This window comes from Trichomycterus rosablanca, chromosome 13, assembly GCF_030014385.1.
Source record: "Trichomycterus rosablanca isolate fTriRos1 chromosome 13, fTriRos1.hap1, whole genome shotgun sequence".
NCBI lineage: Eukaryota > Metazoa > Chordata > Actinopteri > Siluriformes > Trichomycteridae > Trichomycterus > Trichomycterus rosablanca.
In genome coordinates, this window is record NC_086000.1 from 7,409,796 (window position 1) to 7,425,390 (window position 15,595).

At 40.9% G+C, this 15,595-nt stretch overlaps 1 protein-coding gene across 1 annotated transcript in view; it reads left to right on the forward strand.

The window, feature by feature from the left end:
• Window positions 1-971: 971 nt before the first annotated feature.
• Window positions 972-15,595, forward strand: part of LOC134325658 (ryanodine receptor 3) — a 235,154-nt gene continuing 220,530 nt past the window's right edge. Inside the window, exon 1 of the mRNA XM_063007904.1 lies at window positions 972-1,124. Within this exon, the coding sequence (XP_062863974.1) occupies window positions 1,077-1,124 (48 nt within the window). The 5' untranslated portion in view covers window positions 972-1,076. The remainder of the gene's footprint in view (window positions 1,125-15,595) is intronic.

A 15,595-nucleotide genomic window follows, 5' to 3' on the forward strand; every position in this document is an offset into this window, starting at 1 on the left:
ATGTGACAAATAAACCTTGATTTGATTTAGACCAATGGAACATCAGGCTGACGTGTGACTACTGCAAGCCAAACGGATCTGTGGTGAGCTTCTGAGTGAGTACCATTCTGATCAGCTATCAGCATACAGGATACTAATTGTCGATGTGGACTCTGGACCACAGCAGACATTTCCACTATTTTTTGTGGTATAAGCTCAGACCCAAGGGAGTCATGGCACCAAACCGGGGTCTGAATGCATAACACGTTTTAATTTTTTTCATCATTTTTCATCATTGGACATTTCTTTTTAAAATCATGGGCATTGATATAGGGTTACTCCATTGCAGTTACAACAGACTTAACTCTTCTATGAACTCTTTCTACTAATTTTTTTGTTAAATAATTGTTGTTTAATAAAGCATCTTTAAGGTCAGATATTAATGCTGGATAGGAAGTCTTGACTATATGGTTATTAATGCCAGTGTAAATTGTTGGGTTAATGTTAGATCACACTATACATAAAGATATCTTATAAAAAGATCTTTCAATTTTAGGTTTAAAGATACACTGATCAGCCATAACATTAAAACCACCTGCTTGTTTCTACACACACTGTCTATTTTATCAGCTCTACTTACCATATAGGAGCACTTTTTAGTTCTACAATTTTTTGTCTGTGTGGTATAAGCTCAGACCCAAGGAAGTCATGGCACCAAACCGGGGTCTGAATGCATAACACGTGTTAATATTCAATTAGCACATTTGTATTTTTTCCATCATTTTGCGGACAATAATGCCTAACAGAGTGTTGATTATTGGAAACCTGCCAACCAATCTGGCAACCCTGCTCTCGTTCTCCGCGGTCCTGATGCGAGTGGAGGTGCGCGCGCACACGCTGTAGCTGCACTGAACCCGAGCGGAGCTGCAGTGTGGAGCTGCTGAGTGGACCCGCCGAGTGGAGCTGCGTGGAGCGTTTGCGTGTGCGTGGAGCTGCAGTGTACGGGCTGCAGCGGAACCCCTCAGGCCCTGTATGGCTGTGGATTAGCCGGGTTTGCGTGTTTCTGTGTATATGCGGAACTGAGCCAGTGAGCTGCCATGGCTGAAGGCGGGGAAGCGGAAGACGAGATCCAGTTTTTACGCACGGTACGTGGTATCGTTTCTGACGGATCGTGCGATGCTTTGTGTCTCCTGGGAAACCGCGCGGTGCTTTCGTCTGGTGCGCAGGCTGGAGCATCGCCGCACACTTGCACATCGTGAAAAGAAAGAGGTTTTTGGTGTTTTTGTTATTGTAGTGATGCGTTCTCTGTTGATAGCTAGGAGAAAAGATCCACGATCACTGCTCACACAGATCCATTCACACTGATTGGATGTGATATGCTGTACAGCAGCAGGTCTGATACACGCTATCAGAATAGGCACATCCACAATGAAAGGAGTAAAGGTCTGATCCTGTCATTGCGCACACACAGATGAATATTTGCCCATGCCACACAATAAAACGCTTTCTTCATCCGGTCTGGCTGACACATACATGCTATAGTATTTATTGTGGATGCCCTTTTTGGCGCATCGCATGGCACAGTGAAGAAAAAGCCAACTTCGATTTCTTCTGCTGTTCATTGCAAATCTTATTTTGAGGGTTTTCGGGATTGTTGTGCGTTCACCTGTATGCCAGCATCTTCCTCCATTCAGCTTCATTAGTCGGATTGTACAAACTGTACAGCTGCTTAAGTTGCTTAAACTCGATGCGCAAAAATCCATCCTCAGTTTGAATTGGTGCCTCTTGTTTGAGAGGTGATGCGGTGCTGCTTTGAGAAAATACAAATACACTACACAATATTCAAGCAGAAAACGAAATCAAAGTACTAACAGCCTACACTTGTTGATTTAAGATTTGCTTTTAACCCCTGCAAGCATCCTGTTATCAAGGCACCATACATTTACATTTTACATTTTCGACATTTAGCAGATGCTCTTATCCAGAGCGACTTACAGAAGAGCTTCCATAGTACACATTTAATTACTCTAGATTAAGTAAACAACAGTCCAATAATACAAATCTGCTAAAACCTGTTAGAACCAGAAGTTAGAATTTTTTTTGTTTTGTTTTTAAGAAATGGAAAAGTGTGTTAGTAAGTAAGTACATGTCAGCTTAAGTGTTTAGTAAAAATGTGGGTTTTTAATCGTTTTTTAAAGATAGCAAGAGACTCAGATGTTCGGACAGACAGAGGAAGTTCGTTCCACCATTTGGGTGCCAGTACAGAGAAGAGCCTTGATGCTGGTCTTCCTCTAGTCCTGGGTGGAGGATCAAGTCGAGCGAGACTAGTGGGGTTTGGTTAGACCACAAAGGTAGCTTGGGGCTGGTCCATTTTTGGCTTTGTAGGCGAGCATCAGTGTTTTCAACTGAATGCGTGCAGCTACAGGAAGCCAGTGAAGAGAACGCAGCAGTGGGGTGATGTGGCAGGGTTTAGGTTGGGTAAAAGCCAGACGGGCAAGGCCGCTCAGGTGTACCTCGTATCGAATCCAGATCTGCCCTACCGGTTCGAGGCTGAGTTGCTGTATGAGCAACGATTGGCCGGTTGCTCAGTTGGGGGGTGGGACAAAGAACCGGATGTGGGTCTCTCTCTGTCAGAATGCGATTAGAGGCGCCTGCACAGAGATGAGGAAGAGTGCCCTTAGGGTGTGTCTCTCCGCATGCAATGCTAGGTGGCGCCACACTCATCAATGTGTGGGTGGCAAAAATGCATCCGGCTGCTGCCCATGTTTCGGAGGGGATATATGTTAGCTTCGATCTTCTCGGTCAGGGCAGGGTTCGGCATAGACAGAGAGAAAGCACGATGCAAATTGAACAATTGGATGTGCTAAAGGGGGAGAAAGAAAAAAAAAAAAAAAAAAAAAGCCAGGCGAGCAGCTGCATTTTGAATGAGCTGCAAGGGTTTAATAGTGGACATATGAGCACCTGCCAGGAGGGAGTTGCAGTAGTCCAAGCGTGAGATTACAAGTAACTGAACCAGAATCTGAGTAGCTTCCATGGACAGAAATGGTCGAATCTTCCTGATGTTGTAGAGGAGGAACAGGCACGATCTCGTCATGTTGGCTACACACGAAGCGAAGGTCAGCTGGTTATCCAGGCGACACCAAGGCTTCTTACCTTATCAGATACATATTATACAGAACCAGTTCTGTAATTACACCATTATCTCAAAATTATTTTATGATGTCAGTACGTTTTTTGTTTCTAATAAACCTGTTAGGAACACTAAGGAGTATGGACTTGTTGGACATTTCTTTTTAAAATCATGGGCATTGATATAGGGTTACCCCATTGCAGTTACAGCAGCCTTAACTCTTCTATGAACTCTTTCTACTAATTTTTTGTTAAATAATTGTTGGTTAATAATGCACCTTTAAGGTCAGATATTAATGCTGGATAGGAAGTCTTGGCTTCCTATATGGTTATTAATGCCAGTGTAAATTGTTGGGTTCATGTTAGATCACACTATAAATAAAGATATCTTATTAAAAGATCTTTCAATTTTAGGTTTAAAGATACACTGATCAGCCATAACATTAAAACCACCTGCTTGTTTCTACACACACTGTCCATTTATCAGCTCTACTTACCATATAGGAGCACTTTTTAGTTCTACAATTACTGACTGTAGTCCATCTCTTTCTCTGCATGCTTTGTTGGCCCCCTTTCATGCCGTTCTTCAATGGTCAGTATATTTGCCAGTCCACCAACTCCCTCTGATTTGCCTGTACTTTGGTAGATTCACACGTAAGGCCAGTCTCGCGCACGAAGAGTACAGGCAACTCGGACTACTAACCAGGGTCCTTACACAGCGTCGAAGACCCCACCCCCATTTAAGTCTTGTCTTTTCTTACCCAGCAGACTATGGCCAATTTTGTCTGCTGCAGACACTACCAACCAACTAACAAACTAACTAACTAATGCCTAAACAACTGGTAGCAGAGCTGAAATTTAAACTCAGAGAGTTCCAGCGCTAGCGGAATATCACGCTGCACTGCCTGGGTTCCTATAAATAATTAATCAGCTATTAAACTGTAATTTGTTAACATGGAATCTGTGAAGGGATGTACACTATACTGCCAAAAATATTCGCTCGTCTGCCTTCACACGCATATGAACTTGAGTGACGTCCCATTCTTAATCCATAGGGTTTAATATGATGTCGGCCCACCCTTTGCAGCTATAACAGCTTCAACTCTTCTGGGAAGGCTTTCCACAAGGTTTAGGAGTGTGTTTCTGGGAATTTTTTTTACCATTCTTCCAGAAGTGCATTTGTGAGGTCAGACACTGATGTTGGATGAGAAAGAAGGCCTGGCTCACAGTCTCCACTGTAATTCATCCTAAAGGTGTTCTATCGGGTTGAGGTCAGGACTCTTTGCGGGCCAGTCAAGTTCTTCCACACCAAACTTGCTCATCCATGTCTTTATGGACCTTGCTTTGTGCACTGGTGCGCAGTCATGTTGGAACAGGAAGGGGCCATCCCCAAACTGTTCCCACAAAGTTGGGAGCATGAAATTGTCCAAAATCTCTTGGTATGCTGAAGCATTAAGAGTTCCTTTCACACCATAATCCCCCCTCCACCACACTTTACATTTGGCACAATGCAGTCAGACAAGTACCGTTCTCCTGCCAACCGTGAAACCCAAACTCGTCCATCGGATTGCCAGACAGAGAAGCGTGATTCCTCACTCCAGAGAACACGTCTCCATTGCTCTAGAGTCCAGTGGCGAGGTGCTTTACACCACTGCATCCGACGCTTTGCATTGCGCTCGGTGATGTAAGGCTTGGATGCAGCTGCTCGGCCATGGAAACCCATTCCATGAAGCTCTCTACACACTGTTCTTGAGCTAATCTGAAGGCCACATGAAGTTTGGAGGTCTGTAGCGATTGACTCTGCAGAAAGTTGGCGACCTCTGCTCACTATGCGCCTCAGCATCCGCTGACCCCGCTCTGTCATTTTACGTGGCCCACCACTCCCGTGGCTGAGTTGCTGTCGTTCCCAATCGCTTCCACTTTGTTATAATACCACTGACAGTCGACTGTGGAATATTTAGTTGTGAGAAAATTTCACGACTGGACTTGTTGCACAGGTGGCATCCTATCACGGTACCATGCTGGAATTCACTGAGCTCCTGAGAGCGACTCATTCTTTCACAAATGTTTGTAGAAGCAGTCTGCATGCCTGGGTGCTTGGTTTTATACACCTGTGGCCATGGAAGTGATTGGAACACCTAAATTCAATGATTTGGATGGGTGAGTGAATACTTTTGGTGAATACATGTAGTGTATTTAATATTTTGTAGATGCCCCTTTGGATTTTGCACACCTGAATTCATCCCATTTTTTATGGCAGATCCCTTTAAGCTCTGTCACACTGGTTAGCTGAAGTCTGTGAACTGCCATTTTTAGTAATGGGGTTTTGAAAGGTTCACTTTAAGACAAGAGACATGAAAGCCTCAACCACTGTAATTTTGGCTGTTTGCTGCATTCAGTCATTGTCCTATTGAGCTGATGCTCTGTATGAGGTTTTGTTTAAAGATGTTCCTGTATTTAGCTGCATTCAACCGTCCCTCAATTCCTGCCAGTCTTCCAATCCTTGGCACGTAGAAGCATCCCCATAGTGTGATTTTGCCACCACGTTGCACCATAGGGATAGTATTATCCATGTGATGTGCAATGCCTGATTTTTTGTCAGGCATAGTGCTTGATGTTCTGCCAAAAGAGTTATATACATGGTCTCATCAAACCAAATAATACTTGTTTATGTTGCCATAGACCTTTACATGCCATTTAGCAAACTTTAAGCTTCCTGTCACAATTCTTTTACTTTGTGGTGCCTTCCGTTTTAGCACTTTGCTAAAGGCCTAAGCTAGTGCTGAATGATAGCGGTCTATCCAACATGTTTTCCCATCTCTGCACATCATTTCTGGAGTTCTTTCAGATTTTTCCTACCTCCTTGACCAAGGCCCTTCTTGCATGCCCAGTTTGGTTGGATGGTTCAGCTCTAGGGCGGTTCTGCAAAGCTTTTTCCATCTCAAAAGTTTACTTTGATCCTGGGAACACTCAAATCCATAAATATTTTTTATGTTCTCACCCTGATCTATTCCTTGTCACAAGTTAAGTTCTAAAGCAAAGAGGTTGCATCTGACCACAGTTTGAAATGCCTCAGTAATGCCTTTTTGTGAATAACTAGTCTTTGATTTTGGGCAGCATGATGGCTCGGTGGGTAGCACTGTCTCCTCACAGCATGATAGTACTGGGTTTGATTACCAGGTGGAGCGGTCTGGGTCCTTTCTGTGTGGAGTTTGAATGTTCTCCCCGTGTCCATGTGGATTTTTTCTCGGAGCTCTAGTTTCCTCACACAGTCCAAAGACATGCAGTCAGATATAGAGAGAAGTGAGTCACACTTTAATGTATGAACCAGCCCCTGTTTACTGGATGCTCCTGACTCCTTACAGGATGCATGAAGCAGCTTCACTTTCACTGGTAACTCATCCACTGCCTTTGGGATATTTTGTTCCTGTAATAGAAATGACTGAAGCATGATGGTGTTTTTGCACTGATCGTAACTATTATATGATAATCTATGTTGGAAGCCAGGACAGTGTTAAAAGGGTAAAAGGCATACAGCGCTGGATAAAGCAATAACTCAAAAAAAGTGAACAATCCGTAAATGTTTGGTGTCTTATTTTGAAATAGAAAATGCGGATAGAGGTAATCTCTAACTCACACGCACATACACACACACACACACACACACACACACACAGATAAGGTAGGCAAAAAGCCCCTATTTAACACCAAATACTTTTACACTATACTACACCTTTATCCATAGTGAGCTACATTTGTACATAGATACAAACCAAGCAATTCAACTATAAGAGCCTTTTTCAGGGGCCCAGATCAGTACTTTAAGCTCTAAGCTGTCACTGCCTCACTGCCAAATGATTTCAAATAATTAAACACAAAGTAAACTTGTAAACATTCATTCATTTTCTGTGTTCATTTTCTGTGTTGAGTCAAAAATACTCAAAAAATACTCAAAAATATCAGTTTTTTAACATTTGCAAAAAAAATTTAAAGACCTGGATAGACTTTTGCACAGCAAGGGTCTCTTTCATCAACATTCACTCCTCTTTCATCAACTGCTTTATTCTTGTAAGGTTCATGACAGGTCAGTTCGTCTGAGAAACCCTGGGTGCAAGGCAGGCATACCTGGACAGAGTGCCAGTCCATCGCAAGGCTTTGACCACCTTTAACATTTTAGCAAGTGTCTTAAATTGCTCAAAGGAGAGTATACAAATCTGTAAATAAATGCCAATGTCATCTTTCCTAATGAACCTCTTGCTATGTGTTAGGGCGCATTCACATGAGAAGTGGCAAATCTGTTTTTGCGCTGGCTGTGCCATTGTTTCCGATTGAGTGAGGAGACGTTGCAACATTGGGTTTGCGATCTTTGCACTTGCCGCGGCGCTCAAAGTCAATCTGATTGAACTTTTACCCAGTTTGCCACTGACATTTTCAAAGTGCCTTCAATTAGACGAACTGTTTGATATGACGTAGTAAAAGCGACTTGGGCAGAATGAACAATGCTTAACGTGAACAGAACTTAACATCACATTAAGACATTAATTAGTGAAAAGAACATGTGACCAGTAATAATTAAGAGAGGTTTAGTGTTCCTGTATTGTTCTTTTAGTACATTAAACCATGTTAAGCTTTTTTACCAATAAGCGTTTTAGACTGATTCTCACAATTTCTTATCATGAGTTATAACTCAAGTTTAAAAGTGAAACAGTGAGGAAAATACAGCTAAACATAGATGTACTGTATGTGGATAATGTCAGATTTGACAGTTATTTTACACAAACGCATATTTGTGTCATACTTTGATGTTTTACTGCACTGCTCAAGCCAAGCACGAGGCAAAGTGGTGATTTGCGTCAAGGCTCACAGTTTTGCTGCTTTTCATGTGAATTCACCTTTAGAGAACCCAAGTGCTAAATAAGATGTTTGTTGGTGTGGCACTAGCAATGAAATAAAAAAAAATAAAATAAAAAAAAAGGGTGGGCATTACCCCCTTCCCATGTGTAATATCATCGGATGCAATTTCTTTTAACCTGACACGTAACAAGCATATAGTGTTCCTATCAAACTATAAAACACATCACTAAGCTTCATTTCACACATGCTTTATTGCTTAAGACAGTGTATAATAGCACAGATGGCAGTAATGTAGAACAGTAAGATGAACATAAATGCTGTGAGCAAAACCAGTTCAGAATGTGGATTTTACTAGTAGAGTCGGTACTAACAGTTAGTTACAAGCACTAACTAAACATGCTAATCAAAATGAACAGTAATGTAGTCTGCATATTACAGGTCTACCTCTTAACTGTAGTGTCCTTTTTTATGAGATGATAAGCAGAGTAATCTTTATACTGAAGTATGACACAAAATATCTGCACCAGTTTTGTAAAATAAATCTAGGAATTACACTTAGGTGTGCATGTCCAGAGATGAACATGCAATCTGACTCCATACTGATGTTAACTGGCTTCAGCATCTGTGATTTGCATAATGCATAATAGTTTCACAGTTCATTTTTTAACAAATATTAATATAGTATAAAAAGTTTTTTTTTTTTTGGATTAGAATCTCCAGATGCATCTTGTAAATGGAGCTGTATAGATCTGTAGCTAGGATCTTAACTAGGATCAAGTGTCAGCTTAAATTTAAATGATAACTTTTACAGCATTGATTGAACAATGACTTTTTTGTCTGTTAACCGGTCAATCATTTCAAACTTCGTTAGAAATGTCAGTAGTTTCAGTAGATTTCAGTAGTTTCTTATAATTGGTTGCACAATGGCAATGTGTATAAAGTAGGGGTTTAAATATTTGACACATGTATCAATAACCATGCTAACAAGACAACTAACAAATGCATTTATGGTCAGATAATCTTTTAATTCAGCATTTAGCTTTAAACAACAATAATAACAAATAAAATAGTATAACCTCTATCTTAGTAAGCACATTTGGAAATGTTTACGTTGTTTCAGAATCAGGGCAGACGTGCAGTCCATTCATCTGTAGCAGCTGTGATGCAAAATGCAAAAACTCCCTCTGCAGCAGTAACAATATCTTCAGTATTACCCGGTCTTTACCTGACGAACTCTCTCTCCTTTAGTTGCAGTTTTGTGTTTTGCTGAACTGGCATCTTTATTTGACACTGACACGTACGTGCCAGCATTGCAGGTCATGCATTCTGCTTCCCAAGGATCCTGACCGAGAAGGCGGGATCTAAAGAGAACAGTGAAAGAATAGCGCACACGGACTACAAAAGCCGAATCCCACACATTTTTGGTGATTTAGAAATCCCGGCCAGACACATTTTTTTTCTTTTTTATTTATGCATTTTCTCCCAATTTAGTGTAGTCAGTTTGTCTTCCGCTGCTGGGGGATCCCCGATTGCAGTCGAGGTGGGTATATAGCTGCTCACGCCTCCTCTGACCCGAGCGCAGCTCTTAGCGGAACCCTTTTTCACCTGTGCACTCTGCACAGGCGCCTCTCTATCTGCTAATCAGGCTACTTACACACCATTTGAAGACCCCACCCACATAGTCCGGTCATCCCGCCCCAGCAGAAACGTGTCTGCTGCAGGCACTGCCAATTATGCCAGCTAGATGGCGTCCAGCCGACCAGTGACAACTGAGTTTAGAATTAAATTAGAATTTCTGCTTTTTTGCCTTCTATTCATGTAAAAATTTAAGTTTTTTAAAAAGCACACTACCGAATACATAGTACACAGATGACCTACTGCATGGGCAGCCATTTTTGAATATGCAAACAATGCACACTTGTGGCATAATCTATCCCATAATTCAACTGGATCTGCAAAGGCAATTGAAGCAGAATAAGAAAGATGGCGGAAAGCGGAGTAAGAAAAAAATGTTATGATTAAGTACAACCCTAAATAACGTTATGAGAACGACAAAATTAATTTTGTCTGATTGGAACATTGTTATAACTGTGGCGATGTGACATCATGCATCACGTGACGTTGGTAATGTGGCGGACGTATTACGTCTGAGGTTGCATGCATACTGCACACTTGTGTACTGAAAGAGCGTACTGCTTTAATGGACGAGCAGTGCACACTGCCTCGAATCTAGTATGTACTGTTTAAGTATGCGATTTAGAACGCAGCCAATGTCTTTGTATGTACTGTGGGTTAATCACACTTTTTGAAAAATGCTGTCATCACATTTATACATAGCTATCGTTGTTTTCTAAGTACTGTATGTGTGAATGTATCTGGACAAAACCACAGTTGACAGAGTTATATTTTTGCCATTGCTAAATGCTAATGCTCTGCCATTGGTACTACAGCTCAATTTACCACTATAGCTTAAATGTCCATACATTTTGTGCAATATATCTGCTTATAATGTTGTTCTTCTTCAGTTAACTGTTGGGCTATCTGTAACGTAGCTCTGTGCGTGCTAGTCTGCACCCTTTCTCAATTAGTGAGGGTGTCATGCTAGCGGCTCAGCATGCTGGAGTCCACAGGGATATTAAGTGTATCCTAAATGGAGCAATGCAAAAAGTACTGCAAAAAAAAGAAAGAGAAACTGGTTTATTTGAGCCTAAAAAAACAAAACAAGAGATAATTATCATAACTTTTATACAAACCCAAAATGTCCAACACTTGTTAAACATGCCATATAAATTATGGGCATTGATATGGACTCATCACCCCCCTCTGCAGCTAGAGCAGTCTTCACTCTTTTGGGAGGATTTTGTCTGGAGATTTGCTCCCCTTTAGTCATAAGAACATTAGATATGCATAAGGTCAGGAACTGAGAGGAAGACCTGGCTTGCAATCAGTTGCAATTTATCCCAAAGGTGTTCAGGGAGGTTTAGGTCATGGATATGTACAGGCCACTGGAATTGTTCCTCACTAAACTTACCAAAGCAAACACATCAATTTTTTAAGATCTTGTTTAGTGCGCATAGGCACAGCCATGATAGAATAGAAAAAGGTCCTCCCTAAACTGTTATCACGAAGTTGAAAGCGTGTAATTGATTTTGCATAATTGATTTTATACATGCCAGCTATCTCATGTAAAAACATAATCTTAACATCAATAACTGATGAGACAAAGGCAAACAACACCACAACATGGAGCTAATTTTGCTACATTTTATCCACAAAGTAACTTATTTTATAATAAGCACAAAATGCTGGTTATTATCCAACTTTGTTGGTTGTTTATTTTTTTAATAACAGAATAATGTGCGTAAGCCTGCAGTTTAAAGTTTAATCGTAATATTGATGTGTCATACAAAAAGCTCATAAAGCTAAAAACAATTAGAAAAATAAATATTTAATTAGACTAAAGACCCATAAACCTACTTTTGCTATAATAATTTAATTGTTTAATCTTTACATTTAATTACGTAGCAGATTCTGTTATTTCCCCTTTTCTCTTTCTTTTTTCAATGCTATCTCTGCTACTATGCATCCCAAGTTCTTCAGTCAGGTGCACTGATTTTGAATTATTCTGACCAGATCTATTGGGGTCTCATAAAAAATGAATACACACCTGCCAATCAATAGATGAAATGAAAAGGTTTTGTGATCATGTTATAAACAGAAATATTATAGTGTGGTCTAATGGAACTGATGCGTTTAACAAGTAATGATGATTACCCCCTTTTTTTCTTTATATGGGTGAATCTTGTAATGTCTGACTGCAATGGATTAGCATAAATACAGCCATAAAACCCTGATGTACACTACATAGCCAGAATTGCTCCCATCCTAGTTTCATCCTAGACTTTTAGACAGTTGTAGGGCTGTGTGGCAGCTTTCTTGTGTTTTTTTTGTCATTGCAGGTTTGCTGAGTTTTCCTATCTGGTTCATTGGTGGATTGAGTAGCTGGTGCACTTGCAACCCTGCTTACTTTTTATGTCTTTTCTTGTCTGTACCTGCCTTTTTCGTGTTTCCTAGTGATCATGTGGAGTCCACTTTGTAATGCTCCAGTGCTGCAGAGTCCCGCTTTGGACTGCAGTTTATTTATTGGGTTTTTTGTGTATTTCTTCATTTATTTAGCTATTATTCTCCCCTTGTTGATTTTGTGGCTAAACGACCACAGTTTTGTTTTCCTTGGTTTAGTATCCTGCTATTTGGTTAATTCTCTTTGACATCACAGGTGCTGGGTAACAAGGCACTCACGACCCCATGACAGTGTGCCCCTTTTCACAACATGAGCTTCATAAGATAGATGTTTGAGCTGATGAGTACACATGCTCTTTTGAATGAACGGGCCCTAATTTTCTCAGACACTGACCAAAATCTTGCAGAAATGCTTCACATAATAGATGAGGCAACTATACCTGCAAAGGGGGCAGGGGGAGCTAGGATGTCCGACAAGCTCATGGTCAGGTGTCTACATACTTTGTTCTGTACCTGTAGCACTTTTAGGGAAAAAATAAATGACTATCTAAGGGATACTTAATTTATTTGTGAAAAAGCATGGTACTGTAGGAGGTAAAACTGAGATTAAATGCAAATTGCTTGTAAATCATTTCATAAGCATAAAAGCTTGTTGTAGTCCTCTGCAGGGGGCAGCAAGTGTCTGGCTGCATTTGTGTGTGTGTGTGTGTGTGTGTGTGTTTGTGAGTGTGTGGACTGTAAAATAGGTATGCTGTCTGGTGCTTACATTCTAAAGCAGTAGTGTACACTAAACAAGCAAGATCTTTTACACAGTTTATATATAAAAAAAAGATGAATCAGCCCTCTTGGTAAATCAGCCCTCTTGGTAGTTACTTGGTAGTTAATTCATTCTTCATTCACAATATTCAGTTTGTGTGGAAAAATATTTAGCCTTTTTTGTAGCCTTTTTAACATATACCTTTACATTTCTATTTGGTTGGCACTTGGGTGGTGCAGAGGTAAAGTACGTTAGCCCTTTACAGCTGAGCTTCAATTCCTGGTTAGGCATCTGCATGGATATGATTGTCTAACAGCCTAGCCATTGTCAGTGCTTTCTTAGTGCCGATCCCAGGACCGGATACAATAAGGAGGGTAGCATCAGGAAAGAGATTTACATTTTCAGCATTTTATCCAAAGCGACTTACACAATGAGCAACTGAGGGTTAAGGGCCTTGCTCAGGGACCCAACAGTGGCAACTTGGTGGTGGCGGGGCTTGAACCGGCAACCTTCTGTTTACTAGTCCAGTACTTTAACCACTGAGCTATCACTGGCCAAGCGATCAAGCATAAAAAACTGTGTGACAGTTGGGACAGTATGGAAAATGCAAATACAATAAAAATGCAGTGTTCCTTACATTTACTTTGACTTTCATTTGATTGCAGACAGTTTGAACCCAAGATATTTCATGTTTTGTCTCCTCAACTTCATTTCATTTGTTAATATACCTCCATTCCTGCATTTCAGGCCTGCAACTGCTTCCAAAAAAAGTTTAAATGGGGGCAATTTAGGGCTACTAATGAGGTGAACAAACTAAAAAATGATATGATTCCAAACAGGTGATGTCAACAGGTGATTGTAATCATGGTTTGGTACAAAAGCAAAAGGCTGAGTCTTTGATGAGCAAAGATGATCAGAGGATCTCCAGTTTGTCAACAAATGTGTAAGAAATGCTTAAAAACAATGAACCTCAAAGAAAGATTGGAAGGGATTTGCATATTTCTCCCTCTACAGTGCATAATATCATTAAATGATTCAAGAAATCAGGAGGAATTTCAGTGTGTAAAGGCCAAGGGCGCAAGCTTAAGCTAAATGCCCGTGATTTTCGATTCCTCAGATGGCACTGCATCAAGAACCACCTCTCAACAATAGCTGATATAACCACATGGGTGAGGGATTACTCTGGCAAACCTTTGTAAAGCACTAAAATACAGAGTTACATACACAAATGCCACTTAAAACTTTACTGTGCAAAAAAGAAGCCTTATGTTAACCATGTCCAGAAGCGGTGGCGACTTCTCTGGGCTCGGAGGCACCTAGGATGGACCATCACACAGTGGAAACATGTATTGTGGTCAGGTGTATCAGCATTCCAGGTCTTTTTTGGAAAAAATGGACACTGTGTGCTCTGGACCAAAAATGAAAAGGACCATCCAGACTGTTATCAGCAACAAGTCCAAAAGCCAGGGTCTGTCATGGTATGAGTCGTGTCAGTGCCCTTGGCAAAGGTCATTTACACTTCTGTGATGGCAGCATTAATGCAGAAAAGTACATAGAGATCTTAGAGCAACATATGCTGCCTTCAAGACGTCATCTTTTCCAGGGACGTCCATGTATTTTTCAACAAGACGATGCAAAACCATATGCTGCACACATTACAAAGGCATGGCTGTGGAAGAAGAGGGTACGGGTACTGGACTGGCCTGCCTGCAGTCCTGACCTGTCCCCAATAGAGAATGTGTGGAGAATTTTGAAATGAAAAATGCGACGACGACCCCCCGTACTGTTGCACATCTTAAGACGTGTTTGCAGGAAGAGTCCTTGGTGCGTCCTTTAAGTGTGGTGAAAAGGAATGAAGTTGAGCAGACAAAACATGAAATATCTCAGGTTTATCCTGTCTGCAATTAAATAAAAGTCAAAGTAAATGTAAGAAACTTTTTCTGATTTGGGGTTGTACTTCATGAAGTGATTTTGTCTAACAAGTGCATGCCTAAAATGTATTACTCACAAAACCCTTAGCTGTTTCTGCATGCTGTAATAAATTTTTTCTCTTAATGCTATGTTGGGATAACACAAGCCAGTGCACTTTTGATACTTTTCACATCTTATGCAGTGATTTATGAAGCTTTATCCACATTGAAAGGTTAGCCTAGGTTAAAGCTGCGCTGTATCCTCCCTCAGGTAAACAGTCACAGTTATAAGCTGTTAAGCTGTTACTTTTTTCATGTAAGCACTTCAGGTTATTGCAGTTTTTTGGCTGTAAAACAATGCTTATAAAGGTATTATTTAGGTGGTGGATTATTCTCAGCACTGCAGTGACAGCTGGTATGAGTGGATCAGACACAGTGTCCACTCATTGTCCACACTTTTAGACACTCCTACCTAATTGGTCCACCTTGTAGATGTAAAGTCAGAGACAATCGCTCATCTATTGCTGCTGTTTGAGTTGGTCATCTTCTGCCCACAGGGCGCTGTTGGCTGGATATTTTTGGTTGGTGGACTATTCTCAGTCCAGCAGGGACAGTGAGGTTTTTAAAAACTCCATCAGCATTTCTGTGTCTTATCCACTGATACCAGCACAACACACACTAACACACCACCACCACGTCAGTGTCACTGCAGTGCTGAGAATTATCCACCACCCAAATAATACCTGCTCTGTAGTGGTCCTGTGAGAGTCCTGACCATTGAAGAACAGCATAAACGGGGGCTAACAAAGCATGCAGAGAAACAGATGGACTACAGTCAGTAATTGTAGAACTACAAAGTGCTTCTATATGGTAATTGGAGCTGATAAAATGGACAGTGAGTGTAGAAACAAGGAGGTGGTTTTAATGTTATGGCTGATCAGTGTAT